This window comes from Rutilus rutilus, assembly GCF_951802725.1.
Source record: "Rutilus rutilus genome assembly, chromosome: 12".
Taxonomy (NCBI): Eukaryota; Metazoa; Chordata; class Actinopteri; order Cypriniformes; family Leuciscidae; genus Rutilus; species Rutilus rutilus.
The window spans coordinates 27,416,350-27,438,444 of NC_140217.1; the positions used below are offsets into that span (position 1 = coordinate 27,416,350).

Genomic DNA, 22,095 nt, shown 5'->3' on the forward strand with positions numbered 1-22,095 from the left:
TTAAAATCAGGTACTTTTTACTTTTTACTTAAGTAGGGTTTTCATTGTGGTACTTCTACTTTTACTAAAGTAAATATGTCTCTGGTTATTTGTACTTTTACTTAAGTACTGAGATTCAGTACTTCCTCCACCACTGCACAAAACCTATGAAAAAGGGATTTGATCATTCAAACATACAGTAACTGTAAAAATATATACAGTGCTATGCATAAGTGAATACACCCATGCTAAAGTTGACTAAAAAGAGGAATAAAAAATCATATTTTGGAAATTGAACTTAATGCCTTAATTTAAAAAAATAGGAAAAATCCAACCTTTAAGGACACCAATTTTCTTTGTGAATGAATAATGTATCGTAAATAAATAAATGTTCTTCCTTAAAATACATGGTGCATAAGTGAGTACACCCCTATGTTAAATTCCCATAGAGGCAGGCAGATTTTTATTTTTAAGTATTTTTTTTAAAAAAAATTTTAGGATACTATGCATCCTGATAAAGTTCCCTTGGCCTTTGGAATTAAAATAGCCCCACATCATCACATAGCCTTCACCATACCTAGAGATTGGCATGGTTTTATTTCAGTTAGCCTAAAAGCTAGTTTGATTTGCATTGAGAGATGATCTTATGGAAAGTACCCCATGCCAATCTCTAGGTATGGTGAATGCTATGTGATGTTGTGGGGCTATTTTAATTCCAAAGGTATATCAATAACACACCTTCTAAAAGATTACTGAATCTCCTGATCAAAACACAGGTGAAGAAGAAGCAGACAAAAGAGATCTTAAATTCAAGCATATGCATATGTAAGATAACGCGATCATTAACATTAAACGGCATATAAATCAAAACTGCCTAATGTTTTGGAATGGGGGCGATTTCGAACACAGCTAGGTAGATTAAATGACCTACGAATGACCTACCCCTGACCCCGCCCCTAAACCTACCCATCACTGGGGTTTAGACAAATCGTATGAATTCGTACGACCCACATCGTACTCACGTTGGATAATGAGAAATGCCTCTATATTTCCTTTTTTCAGGACAACTGGAATCTGTCACTGTAATTGTTACCTAGTTTTTCACTAAATATCACTGTTTTCATTACTGAGGGTGTTGGATATGAGTATCACTAAATCATGTAAGACTGTTAATTGGTTACAGGGTATATTTATAGACTAATGGAATTACTGACTTGTTATTGTATTATTGACTTGTATTATTACTGAATTATTTTATGTTTTAAATCAATATCCATTGTCTATATTGCCACTTTACCTCTAAACAAAATGTGGTAATAAAAAGGGGGAAATTTCTAGGCCTACTATGATTGCCAAGACAGTGATAAACCTTAGAGCAGGGCGAGAAAGAAAAAGATATGAAAAGATGAAGAAAGATGATTGTAGACTGTGACAGGAAGAGTGTATAGATTGGCTTAGTGTGCTCATGGCTTTTAATTTCCCTGACTGGCTTTCCACCCTCAGTGTGTGATGGATGAGAGGAGGCTTCAATCACAATTCACAACCTGATGAGACACATACATGCACTGCACACACACACACTGACAACACATCACACATACAATATAAATCCATGCCGTAACGCACTGCCTTAAGAAGTTTGACAGTAGTAACTGCAGTGTGCTGACTGCTGATCCAAAGCTACTGCGATTTAACACGTACTGTTACAGCACAGCATACCATAATATGCTGTTACGGGGACCCTTAATAATAATAATATTAATAAATCCCACAAGTCCTGGCCATTTTGATTTATGGACAGTCCTTTATTAGTCCAGAATAAACATTTACATATATGAATAACATATGAACCTATGAATAATTAACATATGAATAATTAACAGACTCATTTCTTGTGGCCTTCTAAAGATGGTCGGGGTACTTGCATCTCTAACCTTTCTAGTGGCTCAGCGGAAAATTTGGGCAGCATATAACACATGACTTTCAGCACAGCATTCATCAAAACACCTTTTCTGCATTTTAATTTCTTAGAATCAGTGACACATTGGATGAGGTGATCTATCTTGTTCGATGGAGGGAGGCAAGGAGACGAAGACATGAATTCTGATGAGTGGCGGGACGGGCTCAGAGGAGGGTGTGTGGATATGCGTGGAGAGGCCGAGGTAATTAGAGGTCTTTTAGAGTAATTATTCAGTCATAACAGAGAGGAGATGTTTAGTCCAGACCTCTCATGTGAAAACGCTAAGGCACATACACTGATTATACACCATTACTGGGGACGACTCGCACTGCAAATAACCTACAGATGTTTATGCTGATTTCTACCTGTCCATGTGTGTATTTATGGCCATTCGTTTGAAAGCGTTTTACACTGGACATGCAATGGATTTATAGATTTTACAATGGATTTCAAGCTCAACCCAGTTTACAAATAACAACCTGTTGACAAATTTACATAATTTGCTGCTGCTACCAAGAGAAAGATTTTGTGTCCAAAATACTGTATAAAAAAATTTAATAATACATGAGAAGCATTGTCTCCTAACTTTAATATTTTTTTTTACATATTATACAATTTAAATATGGCAACCTTATTTATCTGCTATATGCATGATTATGTTGTTTTATTATTATTTGTATGGTAAGTGGATGGGGCGGAAGTTCATTCACAAGGGCAGTACGGTGAAGACATCTCAGGACAGAATATTGGAATAATGAGTGAACGGGAGGACCATGATGAAAATGTGCATGCAGAACTTTGCAGAAAGTGTCACAAATGTACAATAACAACAAATGTTCTCCTTTTGGAGATACAGGGCACAATACTGAATGTATGAAAGTCAATGCAAAAATTTGCTCTTTTTTTTTTTAAATGCATTTCATTGTCCCTTCAAGTGCTTAAATGTGACATGGCACTAGGTATGCCACGCTGTAGCCTGTTACAGCTGATTGGCACCACAGCTTTTTATACGGCAGAGCGAATCCTGTAGAAACCTTTCGCCTGCCATCTGCTGGTTAGGGCTAAGTGGATGAGGTGATAATCCATTCACAGTCAATACATTTAAGAAGAGCAAAACAAGGGTAGATTTCCATATTACAGCTAAATGTGTTACTGGTGTCCTACAAGATCCTTCACAACATTAAAGTGATGAGGTAATGGAAAGAGACTGGGGGGATAGAAGAGAGATTATGACAAATGAATGATAAAAGGAGAGTAAAGGACAAGTAAAGTTTGAAATGAGAAATGAAAAAGTGAAAAATAGCAGATGTAGGAGTGAGAGGGTGCATTGAGAATGATAATGCACCAGAAAAAGGCAAGACATGCCAGTAAAAAAAAGAGTTATGTTTCCATGAGATGCCTTGATCCAAGCTTAGTCCCTTTTTTCTTCTGAAATTACGGATAACACTTGAGAATACAGTTCCGTCATGGAACAGAATTCTAAAGTGAAAAGCATGATAACTCTCTAGTAATGACTGAAGTCATTGTACGTTTTGAGTTATTCTTTTGTAAGGTTCTGATAAGAGTTACAACATCCATCTAAAGGAACTACAAATTATTCAGTATTATTCAGGATCAGTATTGTGAAGATCATGGTTACTCACTAGTAATGACTCAAGAGTTACCAAATCCATCAGGAGAAATTACTATCTAAAATCTCTAAAGCTTACAATGACTTCAGTTAGAATACTGTTTGATTTGATAATACTTGAGTCATTACTAGAGGGTTACCATGACCTTCACTTTAGAATTAATTACATTATGCATTAGTCACATTCATTATGAGCCTGTATATAGTAGTTCTTAGTAGTCCTCTGGGAGATATGAAAAAAATAGTAGTTACTGATTAGCTAATAGTAAACTATACCACATTTAACGGAGAGCTATTACTTATTCTTTAATCAGTTTAGTAAATTGTAGTTACTAGAATGTTAATATTGCATTACTCATTTTTTCCTGTGTAGTTATTCTTTAATGACAGAACAGTATTCTAAAGTGTTACCATTATGTATTATAAGAGTTGTACAGCTCTCGTGAGCTTGAGAAGCAAATCAAATATTCTGTGTAATCTGTTTGAATCAAGAGACATCTTCTAACTAGAGACATTGAAAAAGTAAAACTGTAAAATGTTCTTTTATTAAATATTTTCGACCAATTCAAAATGATCTTCGCACGCATATGTTGTGTAACTATGTGAAAAAATCACATAACACTTTTTTCTCTGTTTGTGGGAAAATATTGATTGCCCCTTTCATTTTCACCTGGGGCAAAATTGAATTCTCTGCTTTGAAAATATTTGCCTCCCTTAAACAAATCAATTAATCTGTCCCTCCTGACTTACTCTCTGACTCACTGAATTTTTCGCTCTGTTGTCTGAAGTGGCCAGCACTTAAGAAAGCAGCTGCCTAACCCTATTAAGTTCTTCTGCAAAAGCCTGTTCTTTGGACTCCATTCAACTACAAGAACATGCTGGGATTTATCCAGCAAACTCCTCCCTGACATCTTTACATTACATTATGCAATGATCTGGGCACCACTGCTCCAATTACAAACAAGAACAGCTTGATCATTTGAAAAAGCTCTACCTGAGCTTTAGAGGATAAAAGAAATGAAGGATATGGGGTAAAGCAGGGAATACTAAACGCTCGAATGCAGGGGCTTTGTTCTTACATATGCAGTTCCATGTGTTTCCACAGGGGGCCAGCAAGACAGCCACACAAATACTGTCTAATACACTGAGTAATGTTTAGCCTTTCATTTATTAATTTCAAATTGGTGAGCATATGTGACATAACATCATTAACAACCATGCAAAATTTTATGGAGATCGGACAATAGGTGGCGCTATAACTGTTAAAAAGCTTTAAAACCATATATTTCCTATGGTACATTGCCTGTATTGGCTGTAAATGGTCTTTTCCATCTATTATGTCAGTGGGTACATGCTTGCTAAATAAAACTTAATAACTTTTGATGCTTTTGTGCTTAAAAACCTTTAAAGGCCTTAAAGGCCTTAATAGCTTGAACCCCGATAAATGCTGCTTGCAGCTTTAATTTCATTTATATTTTTCTCTACCTCAATTATACAGCATTTTTGAGTGGATGAATGGATGGATGGATGAAAAAGGAGACTGGAGACTAAATCAAATGTAACTGATCTTGGATGAGAAATACAGAGTCTGTCTTTGTCTGTCACATGACTCAATCAAATACTGCCCTCCCATGGCTTAACTCTGTAACCATCAATACAATGCAAAGGGGATTATTATTCTTTGTTGATGACATAGTTTGTCACTAAAGGGCACTGGAGTGTCTCTTACCCCTCTCTTACAAAACCAAAGCACCGAAAAGACTAAAACTATTCGTATGAGCAGCAATGCAGCTCAGTATAGCCTGTAGTCTTGGCTTCAGTCCTGCTGTTTATTTGCTTAAAGGCTGCACTAATGCTGTTTTCACATAAAGATGAATAGATGGAGAAGAGACAAGAACTTAAACTTTCTTTTTCAGTACTGAAGTCTGAACTTAGACCTGCATTATAGATATGCAGCCAGTCGGGATTTTCAAAAACATAGAACCTTGATTAATTATTAATAATATGAAGACTGCAGTCTTGGCCCAAACACTGTTGATTCTCTGCTATCAAATTTTAATGTTCTATCAGCCCTGTAATGTAGAAGACGGTGTGACCAGAGAGAAAAGAAAAGAAAAGAGAGAGAGAGAGAGAAAAAAAAAAGATGCATCAGTTGACTGTTAGAGGCCACGGCAAATCTCAAGAGATACAAGAGCAGGAGCATCTGTGTTTCTGGGGCCAAGAAGTGAAAGCGAGCAGGGAGACCACCTGCAGGTGTGTTTGAGCATATGTATCTGCAGGTGTGTATGTTTTGGAGGGGTTCCTCTCTCACCTTTCCTCAGGGAGCTGGGCTCTCGTGCAGGGAAGACAGGATCTTTTATCTTGGCTGATGTCCCAATCAATCAGAGTGACAGTGATGGAGACCCCAGTAGCCAGACCCTCATACAGACCCAACTCTCCCATCTGTCATTATTAACCCCTACTGAGGGAGAGTTTTGAGACTTAACCACAACTATTTATTCAGTCAACATGAAAGAAAAACAAAGCCATTTCGTGAAGATTATCTGCACAGTTGTTCAAAGGAGAAAGACAGAAAAAAAGATTTAAAAAAGAACCAGAATGTTCATCTAAATAATGACTTACAACTGCTTACTGTGTAACCAAAAAATCTGAAAAATGTATAGAATTATAGATCTTTTTACATATCTATTCTGATTGGTCAATGGTGGGATTCATGCTGTCAAATATGATCTCTGGCACTGAGTAGGCTACAGTCGTCATGCACTCCCTCACTCTCATAGGGCCTGTCCAAAAACCCACACTCGCGATCTTTGCACTTGACTACTTGTCTACTTACACAACGTATTTCCTGCATTTGGCCCGTGTCCAAGTAGGAGTGAAGACTGCAAGTGCGTTAGAACATTTGATTATCAGATGGGACACACTTATAGTGTTGGAAAATTGAAATTGCTTACAGAGCTTTATTTTGATTTTCAATACTTTGCATTTTAAAATAAACTTCTAATTGTCTGTTCAGTACTGTCCAAATGTTGGTGCTTCTAATTAAGTGATAAAAAGCAGTTGCAAATGTTGTACAAAATACACATAGCGTATTCATCTTTGCACCAATAAAATGTGCAACACTTTATGTTTTACATCCAAATTATATGTTATATGTTATCTCTAATTAAATTAAGTTATACAGTGGAATGTTTTTCTCGCAATCTCACGACTGCAGGCACTTGAATTCCTGAACATAATGCATGATGGGATACGCTTTGCCTCATATACTACTCTGAATTGGTATTCAAGATAGTGTGGGTTCAGGGCACAGCACTTTGGCATTTTTTGCGCACTTACTTCCTTCCTTATGTCCATTTTTGTGCCTACCACTTTTTGAAAGCCAGTGAAAAATTGGTGTGTGGAAGGCTTACAAGAGAAAGAAAAGGCATCTCCAATCTGACATTCTTCATACTTTAATCCATATATGTAATGCAAAATCCGATTTTACCAACCGATTTCGAAGACCTAGATGCTTCTGTCTCTGCTTGCCAAGTGGCAAAAAACACAAATGGCACAAGGCTCATTAACCCTTTCATGCATGAATTATGATAACCTCAGTCAGGATTTTATTTCCTATGTGTTTTTATTGCTCTTAGGGCTTGAAAAACAAGATTTAGTTTTTTTCAATCTCATCTGAAATGAGCAGTGTTGGGGGTAACGCATTACAAGTAACATGCATTACGTAATCAGATTACTTTTTGATCTGACAAGTAATGCATTACAAGCAACATGCATTACGTAAACAGATTACTTTTTGATCTAACAAGTAATTAATTACAAGTAATTTGCATTATGTAATCAGATTACTTTTTGATGTTACGAGTAAAGAAACGCATTACAAGTAACGTGCATTACGAAATCAGATTACTTTTTGATCTAACAAGTAATGCATTACAAGTCACATACATTATGTAATCACATTACTTTTTTGATGTAAATGAAAATTTCATTCTAATAATACAAATACTTTTATTTACAGTCAAAAAAAAGTCACTGCAGATTAAGAATTTTCAAAAACAATATTCACAGTATAAGTATGAATTGTAGCTGAAATATAGCCATTGATGCATGAGGTCCACTATAGTGGACAGATGATTAATCAGAATTTTCTCCCAATCTAAAATCAAAACTTGGAAAATTTAACTGTGATATGACCATAGACTGTAAAAAAATAAAAATAAAAATAAAAGATTGTGCATTTGCTTTTTTTGTGTTTTTAATTCATTTATGAAGCCACAGTAAATTTAATCATTACATATTGTTATTACAAAACCATTATATTTTGTGCAGGGAATTAGCTTATTTTGTTGCCTGACAATATCACTGCTAAGTAGCCTGCCTATAAATATTGTATTATTCCTCAATGTTTCTCACTGACCTGACCACCAACTTGTAAACATCGGGGATTAAAGAAAATCCCGAGCTTCCCACTCGTATTTACGACTTTGTGGTGGCGTTCATGTGCGTTCAGCTCGATCTTTTTTTACATGACTTTAACACACATGGTGGCCATGACAACTTCATGTGCTCGCTGCTTCTCTTTAAAAAGCACTTTTAAATTTCATCATGAATATTTAAAGCAGGATTCTCTAAAGCCGAAGTTCTTATAGTTGGGTAAACGGGAGATGACAACAAATTGGCCAATATTTTTTTGTATTCCCATTTGCTCCAGGCCCCTTTTCACATTTCCAGGGTTCTCAGAAGTTTAAGTCGTCATAGCATGTGTAAGCTTCTATAGTGCTGAACGGGAGATGACAGTAAACATAATTTTTGTATTACGATTTCCTGGAATATCAAAAGAAAAAAATAATCCATAGGGCTTGCACGACTTTCCAAAGGGATAAAATATCGAGATTATAGGTCAGAATAGAGAAAAAGATATTTTGCCATCATTCCCTCAGCCGTTTTATTAGAAACACCCTTCCAGCAGTGCCAATTCTTTCTTTTTTTGACATTTACTTCCAAGGTAAGTACTATAGTGTTATAAATGTGTATTAATTTTTTTTTTTTTTTAAATATGAAAAACTTTACTATTTGATAACTGTGGATAAGCATCATAACAAGTCAGTGAAAAGGGTCCCCGGACAATAATGGACCTTAAGTTTTCACGCCTTAACTGACCATTTTCCCAGGCAGCTGATTTCCTATACCTGTCTTTTGTGTCTTTGTATCATTGGATTCTTTACCATCATCACACACTAAAATAAATGAGTTAAATCAAAGCAGTAATGTTAATTTATTTATTTGTTCATGATTAAAGTAAAAGAGGATATGTGTTGAACGAGAAAAGCTGAACGAAAGCCAATCATAACAGTAGTGTGCGGAACACCTCTGTTTGAGCACACTCACACATTGCAAAGCGTAGGCTAAAACGTATAGGCCTACCGTGTGCTTCTCCAGACAAATTCTGTTTTTCTTGCGAATCTTCAGGGATTTTTCCAATATTTCTCAACTTCCATACTCCATTTCTCCTTGTCCATATTTGATAGCCTAATTAATAAACATAAGTTGCGGTACCATCGAATGAAAATTCAGTGTGGGCGGAGCTACCTGGCGTGACACGGCAGAAAAAAAAACCCAGAGAATAAACAAGCAGCGACCAACTAAATAGTGTTGTTTAAATTGTCACAGTTTTGCCTGGTTAATGTTCATAAAAAATAATGAATAAAAAAAAAAATAGAATAAACAAACACTGCATCGGTCCGAATACAATAATAGGATGTTCTCCCTGCCTGTCAACATACAGTATGTATTTCCATACCTCCTCGCACCCAGTTCACAGTCTGAAATTGACTTATTTTCTTTTAGGTTCAAGCCTTTCTAATGACCCTCCAGCCACAGTTCACTCACAATTTCTTTCAGATCCTTCCTTTCACCATTTCCTTGGCATGCAGTTTTAGCCGAGCTGAAATCCCAATACCCCAGTCTATTTCTCTTCTCCACGGGCTAATTTATTGCTCTCAGCAACTGAACTTTCACACTATTTGCCTGGCAGGCAACATCAAGTCTGCACACTGTACAAATTATGTTGTACATTCATCACACAGAATAAGGCTCATTAAATGTGGCACGTGGTACCACAGAGAGCAATTACCCTATAATGCAGCTTCCACCATTCTTCTATGCCATACAGGTAAAACTAATTGCTAACATATAGTATCAGTTTGAACTGATCAAAGCATTTATTATGTATCCTATTATCTATTCTAGAGGAGTTTGGAGGGTTAACGTTCAACGTGGCTCATGCTCGTAAATAAGACACAATGATTCATGTATCTGCGTTCAGACTTGTCACATTTAAATTGAATCAATAGGCAGTGAAACCTCTCCTTCCTTTCAATTTCTTCGAGAAAACTTGGAGGTGAAAAAAGTGAGAGAATTGGGGAAAATAAATTCTGAAATAGGGGAGAATTATTGCCCCCCTGAGGCCCTGCCCTCCTTCGCTTTTCTTCTGAAATCCATTTGGCCTGGTCCCCCCATTAGGCTGGCTGTCAGGCAGTGGATGCTGGGATGGGCGGCTGTGTAGAGAGAGGCAGGAATGGAATGAATTTACCCGGTCATGTAGAGCGGGTGTCAGAGAGAGACTCTGCCAGCAATCCATCAGTGGCGCCAGCGTCCTGTCAGAGGGGGGAGGGGGGAGAGGAAGCGACACATTGGGTCAACAGAGGATCTTCATTCTCCAGCGGTTTGCATGCCGTAGGGAGATGGTAAGCCAGGGGGGTCTGAGGAGCAGGTTTAAGTGTGCACATTTTAGGCCTGCTAATGGAAAACTGTTAAATGAAAGCAGGACAGGATCCAATTATCCCCTATGGTGGGCACCTTTTAAGCAAGCCAGCTAACCTTTAACCCCCTTGTCTTTGGCCTCAGGGCATACTACTCTCGAACATAACCCATCTGAAAACACACACACACACACACACACACACACACACACACACACACACACACACACACACACACACACACACACACACACACACACACACACCAGAATGTAATGGGCTTCATTATTGCCGCCTTGTCAGTGCTTAGCCATGGCATGCTATGTCTATTAACATGGTGTATACATCCTGTGAGGACTGTCTTCTACATTCATTAAGGCAATAAATTCCCTGAAACAAGCTTATGACAGGTGGGTGAGCAAATACCTATAATAACTGCCCATAGGGATCCATTCAGCATGCTTAAATGAAGGGGAAATGGAGCTGGGAGTGAATTCCTCGATTCTAAAAGCTAATACTCCACATTTAACGGATTCAAATACAACTGCCTGATGGAAAATGCAACCTTTCTTATGGATAGACGAAATATTTTAATGGGCCAAAGAATGTCCAGATACAGTTTTCGTAGAGCTTTAGACAAACCAACTACTTAGATACATTCTTTACTCAATCTATATTGTAATAAAATGACAAGGACAAATATGTATTTTTCTATATTTCTTCGGGTTTCGCTTATGAGTACTATACTTGAAATTCATTATTGCAGTACTGTACTGCTGCTCATACTGTTAGCTCAATCATTTCTGTAGCACAAACTGGAACTGTAACCTGTTGCAATGTGTTTGAGTGGCCTGACATTAAATCAGTTTGTCTACGCAATGGAGGACGGGAGTGTTTTAAAACTGTTTGAAAACACCCATTATTTTTTGCATTTCTATTTGGTGCTAACAGTTAGTTATGCTCATTTAACAAGCATGAACACATTGTTTAAACCCTTTCCAATAAAGATCTGTAAAACTTATGTGGATTTTACAAATGTATCTTTAAAAACCTGAAAAAGGGATGTTTCTTATACTGTAAACAAAAAGCTGTTGCATGCAACACTATACATTTGCCGTTAATTGCAACATCCGTTAGGCAAATCAACCTAATGCTCTATAGTCAGTGAATAAATGCAAACCAGATGTGAGTTACTTAAAAAAGCTTTATTATTCATAAGGTAGGATTAACAACAAACATGCGTCTTACCACAATAGAAAATTGTAAGATATTGCACTGGTTTAACTGTAGAAGTTTTTTTCTTTGCCCATTTCTTTTCACTTGTGTCTGTACAAGCACACTTTTGTCTCATTTAGTCTTGGACAAAGCAAGACGGACACATGGACAGTGCCCTAAATCCATACCGCTATATCACTTTAATTGAGTGTCAAGTCTTAAAATACAAATAATATTTAGTCATCATCCCATTCATCTATGCGTCATGTCTAAGGCAATGGCCATTGCACACCAAATAACTTCTTTTCATATTAAAGACACTCAGAACACTAGACTTAAAAATATTTACATTAAAGTGAACCATCTCATCTGTGCTGCCATTTGGGTCAAACACAAAGACACACAGACATAAGGAGAGGGCAGTGGTTGGACATGGAGTCTATATGGTTAGATGCAAGTCGTGTGTGTATGTGTGCTCCAAAGGTTTTCGTTCATATAGAGCCGAGCTATACCACAGGTGAGAGGTGGCGGGTGAATTTGCTCTAGACGATGTGTGAGATTACATTTCACTAGCGCGTACGTGGTGGTATGTGGCTGCGGGACATTGATGGATGACCACCACAGGCATTCTGATACCTGACTTTACCTCAACAAATAGCCCAACCATCATCATTATCCACAACACGTACGCGAGAAGGCAGTTAGCCCTCGGCAGCTCACGAGCCCAGGGGGCAGAGATGAATTTAACGCATTTTCACACATGAGAAAATTACAATGCTTTCCTTTTTTTGTGAAAAGCACATATATAATGTAAAGCAGGTCATCAGAAACTACATGTAAAAAAATAAGATACTAGGAGTGAATGCAACAGTTACTTAATGTCTTCACACCCTGTAAAATCTCAAACGCAGTGCAGCCAGAAAGGAAATCACTAGTGGTCTGCTATCATCTAAGCAACAAAACGTGCCTGAGCACTTGCGCTATACGACACATTATGTAGACATAATACGCTAGTGTGCCATTTACAAATGTTCTCTCAAGGTTTAACACATGTAAACATTTAAGGGCAGTTTCTCTAAGCCCAACACATTTAGTTTAAATGGAGATTCAAGTTCTCTGGGTATGAGAATGTAACTTTGGAGTAGGATTGAGTTGTAATTCATCTCTTGTGGACATAATGGTTAAGGCCTTGGTCTTTTTTTTTTTTTTATAACAGTGTATTTATGCCTTGGCCACTAGTGTGTAAGATCAATCAGTGTTCTCAAGACGCACAGTATTAAACCTGACTGCCCACAGAAGCATTTCCAACTTGATCCAAATGCCATTCTCGCTACAAGTGCATTTTTGTCACTGATCATGGTGCCCAGGTTAATTAGGTTCATCAGGAATTAAGCTTCAGGCAGCAATGCGATCAACAGCTCCATTCCCTAAAGAAGCATAAATGTGCAAGACATCCATTCACATTTTATATGGACAAAACATGAATAAGGTTATAGTGTAACTGTACTGTACATACCATCATCACGTGACTTCAAATCACAATCAAAGTCTAACCAAAAAAAAAAAAAAAAGTTAATTTTCCATATGGGCAGGGACAAAGTAGCACAGCACATGTTGGAAATAGCCTAACTTTTGGAACTGACTTTCTGAGCAATGAGACCCCTTTTATATTAGTGGCAAGTGTTGAACTTTAAACGTTATGCATAAATATAGAGTGGTAAACTGAGCAGAAACACAATACAGATGATTGGTTTCGATTAGAAATGCAAAATGTGATTAAAACAATTATAGTTCCACAGGTTAAGCTTTGAATACAATATGGTGTTAACACATTGTAATGTCAAGATAATATGAAAGCGTACCACAGTCTCATTTACTGGTCAAACCCCTCAAGACCCCAATTGAGTCTGGGATCTAACTGGATACTGTATTTATTGGTTTCATATTAATTACACACAAAATAAAAAGGGTTTGTGCAAATACATCTTTGCCTGGTATATTTCAAAGAGCCGAGTCAGACAGAGCTGACATGGCAAAGACAGGACACCAATTAAAAACAAACTCCCATTGTTTAGGGCATAAAACTAACAAAGAACAGACTTTTTTTAAATATACATTACATAAGAACCCACACTCAAACATGCTCTATACATAGACACACACACACACACACACACACACACACACACACGCACACAAGTCTGAAAGGAAAGGAAAAAACGGGAAAAAAATTAGGCAAACAAATATACAGAGACAGCAAATTGGTCCAAATATTAAAATGAGAGAAAATAAAAATGCACGCTGAGTAAGAAATAAAATGGTCCGCTTGGAATTTTGAACAAGGACTAAACCAAACATAATGATGTGCAAGTTACTTGCTCTTGCAGTAATGTCTTTAGCTACGATATGTAGCTTTATTGGGATGTGAATGATGGCCAAAAATCACATGATTCATTACACATAGTAATTCCAAATAATTACAAATAACATCTTTAATTCTGATAAGAAACAGAGTAACATGTAAAGATGTAATTCTTGCCATTAATGACCATCATTCTTCCACAATGTACATCCAAATTTCAGTTACCATGTACAACATTAATGATGGCAGTGCCATTGGAAAATCTCAGGTCGATTTTCATAGACATATATCTCACAGCTGTTTGACACAACTGAAAAATGAAATGAGTGAGAAAGATGGAAAACGCAGTTTGGTTTTTCTAACATACTACACGTGTGATGAAATCAACCTAGTGTGTTTGTAAAAATTGCTCAGGATACGCTACTCTTATTGCTGCTATGTGTCTTCCTTCAAAGATGAACAGGCAGAAAGAAATACAAGTGAAATGTTGAGGTGTTGCTTTAAGGCACAACTATACCTACTACAACAGAAGATTCTTAAAGTAATATAAAGATAATATGAAGAGGTAATACACTGTAAGTGGATAGGGTTTCTGGCTCTCAGGGTGCGGAACCACACATTTTTCCAAGTTTTCTAGCTGCTGAGAAAAATACTTAAAAAGGAGGAACAAGAAAAGCAAAACAATTACACAACCTCACAATTATTTTGTGAATGGCAGAGCATAAAACTCTCTGAAATTAAGCTTTTGGCCTCATCTGTAAACACCTCTATCTCTTCTTCTGTCTTATCTTTCCAGAATCTTTTCACAGGGATACTGACATTAAACAGGACAACTACTTTGTGTTAAAATGTCTGTTAATAGGCAAATTAAATTAAAGCTGGAGAAAATGGGTCTTTATGCAAGGCTGCTACGTTGTCTTGTTAGATTTATCTCGTGAAGTAGTGGAATTGGGCTTTGCCTGGGCCCGTGATTGTGCTTCAGACCTAGGCCTTGGTGTGGTGCCACTTTGTGAAGTCCCTGGTCTTTCCTGATTCTCTTCCCCAGCTTGGGAGTTTGGAGGAGCTGGCCTTTTTGAAGTCTCTTGGACCTCTGAAGACCTCTGAGAAGTTGAGGCTGGCTCAGATTTAGATGATGTTTGTTTAGAGGGAGATTCAGTCAGCCTTGAAGACTGGGAGCCAGAAGCAGCAGAGGGACTCGAGCGGTCAGGAGAATCAGGACGCTCCAGACGACATTCTTTTATCTTTGGGTGGTTGGCATCTACCTGGGGACGCTGGTCCTTTGTCCGCTCTGAGGCCTCTTTAGTACCTGCGATGTTGAGCTTGACAGGGCCAAGTACACTCTTAGCAACAGTGGCCAGTTGAGACACAACTTTGTCCATTCCACTCTCAGAGGCAGTGGATGCAGAGGCGGTAGCAGCAGCAGTGGCTGCAGCCTGTCTGCGGTTGTCTGCCTCCTTCATCTCCTTAGTGATGCTTCCGGTTGGTGTGGTAGCAACAGGGGTATCCCAGGCTACTACAGAAGCAGTGCTAGAATCCATTCTACCATTGGTTTTGGACCTGGGCTCAGAAGTTTTGAAGGTCCTCCGGGGATCCAATGGAGGTGTGGTAGGTTTGACAAAGGGGTCTTTGCTGACAGAGGTAAAGGCGCTGCCGTGGGTGGAAAAGGTGCTGGACAGAGGGCTGGGTTGAAGTGGAGAAGGCCTAAGACTACAGTCCTGTACCTTTGACTCTTTCTTTATCGAGTCATCCGCTAGCGTTGAATTGGAGTCTTGTGCCATAGTAGAGGTTGTGGGATTCTGTTCTGGGGGCTTGGCTGCAGCTTGCATTGGTGGTGAGGTTGAAGTTTGTGTCTGAGATTGAGTTGTACTTTGGCTTTGTATCTGCAGTCCTTGACCAGGCTGAGGTGAGCCTGGTGGTGCAACCGTTGAGGGCATCAGTCCCAGTGTTGGTGGAGCTGCTGGTCCGATCCTGATGGTATGGGGAGAGGCCATTACAGTAGTAGGCCTCAAGATATGGCTAGGAGGAACGTAGCTTGTCCTGCGTCCATCTTGGCTGTCTTCTGACCCTTCATCTGTCTCATCCTCTGAGGAATCCACCTCGTGGATGGCATCTTGCTTTTGAAGAGACTCGCGGCGCTCAGCACGATCCTGGCGTATGGCAGACAGCTTGTCTTTCAGTTTACTCTTCCCAGGAACAAGTCCCAGAGTTCCAGTTCCAGATTCAGGACCTTCTTGCCGACCCAGTTTTCGAACTGAACTCTTCTGCAGGCTGCCCTTTTCTGCAGGAGACACTCTTCCTCCCATTAGAGTCTCACTGGCTGATTCCTGCAGGCTCTGCAGACTAGGGTCTCGCTGTAGCATCTCCTTTTTAAACTCTGAATGTGAAGTATCAAGACTGTGTTTGCGGCTGGCCCCAACTGGCAGTTTTTTATCAGCAGCAGAGGAAGGAGAAGGTGAAGAGGATGAAGAAGAAAGAGAAGCTGCAAGCTTCTCAGCCGACTGAACACGTTTGAGCAGAGGAGAGCGAGGAGGATCCGCACTCTTAGGGCGGGATATCTGTCTTACTAAGGGAGGTGAAGAGTGGAGTTTGACAGGGAAAGACTGGCCAATTGAAGAAGTGAGAAGTGCGTGGCTTGGAAGAGGTGAAGGAGAACGCTGGGGGGAGGTGTTCTGAGGGGTGGGCGACGGTGTACGAGCCAGAGGGGATAAGGGGATGTTGCCTGCGGACTTCCGGCGGGGGGAGCGGTACTGACGCTGCAGTTTGGGGGCTAGACCATGCAAAGAGCTCGGTCTGATCTGACCAGAACTGGCAGGAGAGTTTGGCACACTGGAGCTAGGTGAGCTACTTTGGGATGAGTTCCCACCAACTGCATTAGAGAAAGAGAGGGTTAAGGTTACAGATGAACTATTAACAAAACAAATATGGAGATGAATGGAATTATTTTAGAAATGATATTGATTACGTCATGGGGAATTAATACACAATATTTTAAGATGCTGCAATGTAAAATTAAATGAGAATATTATCTGGCATGGCGGAATGTGTATCAAAATTGTAATGACAGTAGTAGGTCTGTATGATGTATGTAATATTTGAATACTGTTTGCTATCTTCATTACTGTATGTAAATAAAGATAAAGGCTTTACCTGAGTGGGCAGAGTCAGGTGTGGAACGACAGCCCTGTGTGGGTGAACGAGGGGACATGTGAGTGGGAGACCCCGGGACACTGTCGCCAGATGAGACCGAGCGGTTCAGAGAGGACAAGCTGCGACTGGTGTGGAGAAGAGTAGCCTGCTTGGTGATCTTACGGAACAGCGAGTTTTTCTTCTTACTGTAATGGATAACCATATACAAACCATAAATGGGACAGTAAATGAAAGCCTGAGGAATTGAAATCAGAGGGACACAAGTATTTGGAGGATGGTAAATGTTATACATCACCTGTCTTGTCCTTCTCTGGTTTTCGTTCTTTTGTTGCGGCGGGCCATTTTGGACTTGTAGCTGGTTTTGCGTGCAGGGCCAACCTTAATAGATGTATTCTCAAAAGGCGTAGCAGAGATGGACACCTTACTACCACTCTGCAAAAAAACAAAACAATTCTTAATACCAATAAATTCAAAAGCAACAAGGCTCATCAGATTATGGCTGCCAATGTACCTTGAGAATGAGCTCTACAACTTCTGTGTGCACAAGTCCATGGACAGGCTCTCCATTAACATGTGTAATAAGATCTCCCTCTCTCAGTCCAGCCTCATGAGCAGGTCCTCCATCCTCCACGTGCTGCAAAGCAATATGTTAGAGCACTCAAAACCACAAATTGGTGCGGTCTAACTCCATCATGGAGAATAACTGTAACTGCCATACTCACCCAGACCATGTGGTGCACAGTATAAATGTCTGTGTCTCCCATGTAAACCCTGATGGCACGCAGGGTAAAACCATATTTCTTGCCGGCTCTGTGAATGACTATGGCGGGTTTAACACTGCAGACAGCTGGGGACAGGTCTCGGCTGGGAGAGGAGTCACGTGACGAGGGGTTGGACGAAAGAGAATGAGGGGACATGGGACTGGCAAGAGGAGAGGCACCATGGTGATCTGAAAGAGAAGAAAAAAGAATTTGAACATCAGTTAAAGTGTGATAGCAATGGTCGCATATGCTCCTGAAATTTTATCTGTGTGACGTAAAAATATATTTGGGAGCATTTGTGAAAAATGGTTGTGGTGCGACTTGTTTTCATTTCTCTAAAAAACGTTAGCAAATTACTTCACAGTGTGTACCTTATGTGCACTGATACGCGATGGCCGGACCATCATTCTATCCAACGTTATATAACCAATCCAGGGGTTTTCCTGCATTTAACTTTTTTGGCGGCCGCCAAAGCCTTATTTGATCGGTGAGTTATGTAGAATAGAATGACTGCTGCGCTTTACAGGGCGCATATTTAAGTACGAGAGAGAGCCCCGGCCGCGCGCACACACTCTCACGTCTTCAAACAACACGAGCGCTGTCTTGCTCTCTCTCCCTCGCGCATATTAATCAAAATCATTTGACACGATAGAAAAAGGGCGGAAGACTGAAGTTTCACGTGGAGCATTCGGAAATTTTTTCTCCTGAATTACCGCGGAGTGTGAATTGTGCTAAAAAATAAACTGCCGGGATAATCACACAAAGCATAGCCGTAGGCTACACGTCCGATTCGCGAACTAATGACTCATTTGAACCGCTTCACTTTAATGAATGGTTAAGACAACTGATCTGTCCAACACTGAACTCACGAGACGTCTGAATCGGTGTATAACAAATGGGTAACACTTTACAATAATGTTCCATTTATTAAATTCTAGTTAACTACATTAGTTAACGTACTATTAATAAGCTGCACTTTGTTAATTTGTTAACCATTGTTAATGTTAATTTCAACATTTAGGATACTAATAGCCTACATTATTGAATTTTTGTATTTTATTTGTTAACATAGGTAATGCACTGTGAAGTAACATCAACGAACAATGAACAGCTGTATTGTTATTAACTAAGATTAACAAAGATTAATACAGCATATTAATAGCAATAGAGTGCCAAGCAAAAAATGCAGGGACAGGTGTGAGGCAAACAAATCAGGTTCATCAGGTTCGATTATTAAGGCTTTTAATCGGCAGGATGCTGCTGGTTGTTCCGCTCTTTTGGCAGAGCTAATTATACGTCAAATATAACACTGCATACACCATCGCCAAAGAAGAGCTTGCCTTCACTAAATTTAAACCTATGTTGCAGCTCATGGAAAAAGAACGGAGTTGTGATTAACATGACGTATGGAAATGGCAAATCATGTGCCAATATCATCGGGGTGAGATGATATAGAGCCAGAAGGCCAAATTTCAAATTGTGGTGCTCCTTAATTTTTGGTGGGTGCTCCTAAATTTTTGCTGGTGCTCCTAACTTTTTGAAAGTTGGGAGCACCAGTGCTACCAAGTTAAAAAGTTAATTTCAAACCCTGGATAGCCACACACATTTCTTCTAAATGATAGTAGACAGCCAATCCAATCAAGAGACTGTGATTTTGACTAGTAGGACATGTTCCATGTTGGTGTAAGCAAAAGGTTGCCAGCCTATCATCATATATCATCATGTTTGTTCTAGGGCTGTCGATTTAATGTGTTAATTTAATTAATTTGTTATGGGAAAAACAACATGCTAATATTATTAATGCATTTAACGCACCTGCCCTGCATAGTTCACCTTACATTTTTATACAGTTGATTGTTGATGAACATGATGCAGGGCAACAACTCACAGTGTGATGTAGCCTATAGAATGCAGTTAATGCCCCTAAAATTCAAGATATCAGGGCAAAAATCCCCCTGTATAAGTTTTGTCTCATATTTATATCATGATATAGTTCAGCAATATCACACAAGTGTTGTTTTTGTCACAAATAGCACAAGTGCAAATGTGATATTGATTTTATACACCAGTTCAATAAATATTTAATAGTGTGTTATATTTTAGACACAATATTGTCTGCTTTTGCTCAATTTTGCCAACAAAATATTACCTATAAAGCCAGAGCAGGGGCCTCATTTATAAAGCTTGCGTACGCACAAAACGGGGCTGAAAACATGCGTACGCCAGTTCCTGCGCAAAAGGTGGGATTTATAAAGAAAAACTTGACGTGAAAATATGCGCACCTACACGCAAACTCTGACCCATGCGTACGCACATTTTGGAGACGGAGCAGTTTGGCGACACCGATGGTGAGTTGGAGTTAAATGTCTTTTTGGTCACTTTTAGAATTTAGAATTAAAATTAAACATAGTACAGAAAGATAATACAAATATAATTTCCCTCACCAAGCCTGTCACTTGAAGCAAATATCCATTCTTTCTTATGTCCGCGCCAGCGAGCGCGTTGGGCCGTTTAGTGAAACTGACGCAGTTTAAATAAATGAAATAATGATTTAAACTATGTTTTACTTCTGATATAAACATTTAGATTAAATATGCCATTCAAATTATGGAGTTAAACACTTAAACATGAAATCATACTGAAAAGTTACAACATTTTTTTATATTCAATTCAATCAATAGAAATATCTGTTGTGGATGCGATTGTTTTTGAACACTTTTCCTGTGGCGTGCTGCGTTTGAATGTTTTAACCACAGAGATAATTGCTTATCATGATAATACCAGATTGTCTGAGAAAATAGTTTCGTGCAAATAATGCCCAAGGCCTATCTGTTTCCATTAAAAATATAAATCAATTAAAAATACAATTCGGCAAGTGGAAAAGATTGAGAAAAACTTTCTCTGAAATGTATTTTACACTATTTGATTTATGTAGGCTATTCAAAAACAAGGCAAGGATAACTAGCCTACTTGATTTGTATTAATGCAATGTTTCTTGTACCGTTTATATCATTTGCATATGATTATTCATCCACGTGATAACGTTTAAGTTATCACGTGGATGAATAATCATATGCAAATGATATGTAGATGAGGATCTGCATAGTAAAACTAGGCGTTGTAAGCTCCATATATGGTTATTTCGGGTGGAGACGCATGTACGCACAATCTTCCGCTGACTGGGATTTATAAAGTGAATTCTGCGCAGGTACTGGCGTACGCACGGTTTTATAAGTCTGAATATTTTTTTGCGTACGCCATTTTTGGCTTTTGTGCGTACGTACACTTTTAGTAAGGTTCCTACGCACAGTTTTATAAATGAGGCCCCAGAACTGTTGTGCGTCCTTGAGCAAAACACAGAATTGTTTTGTTTCTAAATTACGTTTTAAGCGAATCAATCGGGTAAACCAATGATTCAATGGCCCATTCATAAAGAAAGCCATTTACTTAATTCCTGAATGAATCAGCCGTTTGAACGAATTGAATGAATGACTCAATGACTTACTCATTTAGACATTTACCATAACATACTGGCAGTTTTAGTTTCTTTAGAGTATAATTTCACTAAAAAGTTTTTTTTTTTTTTTTTCATACTTCCATATTAATAAAAACCCATTAAAGAAAATTCTGTCATCATTTACTCACTCTTATGTCCGTTGAAGGCTAAAAGTTTATGTGTAATAAATTCTATGTTGAATCAAAAAAAAATATTTGTAAAAAAAATTGATCTACTATTTGTAATGTCTATTTGATGCTTTTCTCATTTAACACAATAATGGCTTTATCTTTTGGGGGTAATTTCTCAGCCAAATTTGATCTGCGATTAGTATTAAATCATTAATAGCTTGACAGCCCTAGTTTATTCAAGGACCAGCAAAAGATGTTGATCTAGAGATGTCATGCATGGCAAAATCATGATGACCATGCACTTACCAGCAGGAATCATTAGTGAGAGGGTAGTTGCTGAGGCTGATTTGATGACTTTGTTAAGAGGTCGTGATGCGTGTTTCTCTGTATCTCCTGATAGCAGTCTGTGGCGAGCTCTTCGAGCCGCCAAATCACTGATGGCTTTAGGAGTGGAGTTTTCAGAACTTTCAGCACTGTAGCGAGAAGCTCGATCCACATCAGCAGAACTACCAGCTGAAATCACACGCATGCACATAAATAAAAAATGAGAGATGTCAGAGATATGTATATAGAAAATGGCAAACTATCAGAATGATTGAATATGGTGTTACTTGAAATCATAAACCCCAGTCATTTTTTGCACCTTTTTA

General features: G+C 38.7%; 1 protein-coding gene across 3 annotated transcripts in view; it reads right to left on the reverse strand.

The window, feature by feature from the left end:
* Nucleotides 1-11,519: 11,519 nt before the first annotated feature.
* Nucleotides 11,520-22,095, reverse strand: part of mast2 (microtubule associated serine/threonine kinase 2) — a 135,862-nt gene continuing 125,286 nt past the window's right edge. For all 3 annotated transcript variants that reach the window (XM_084426141.1, XM_084426140.1, XM_084426142.1), the window contains 6 exons: nucleotides 21,752-21,958; nucleotides 17,780-18,006; nucleotides 17,569-17,691; nucleotides 17,353-17,489; nucleotides 17,058-17,242; nucleotides 11,520-16,776 (listed from right to left, as the gene is read on the reverse strand). In XM_084426141.1, coding sequence (XP_084282267.1) covers nucleotides 14,819-16,776; nucleotides 17,058-17,242; nucleotides 17,353-17,489; nucleotides 17,569-17,691; nucleotides 17,780-18,006; nucleotides 21,752-21,958 — 2,837 coding nt within the window. In that variant the 3' untranslated portion in view covers nucleotides 11,520-14,818. The remainder of the gene's footprint in view (nucleotides 16,777-17,057; nucleotides 17,243-17,352; nucleotides 17,490-17,568; nucleotides 17,692-17,779; nucleotides 18,007-21,751; nucleotides 21,959-22,095) is intronic.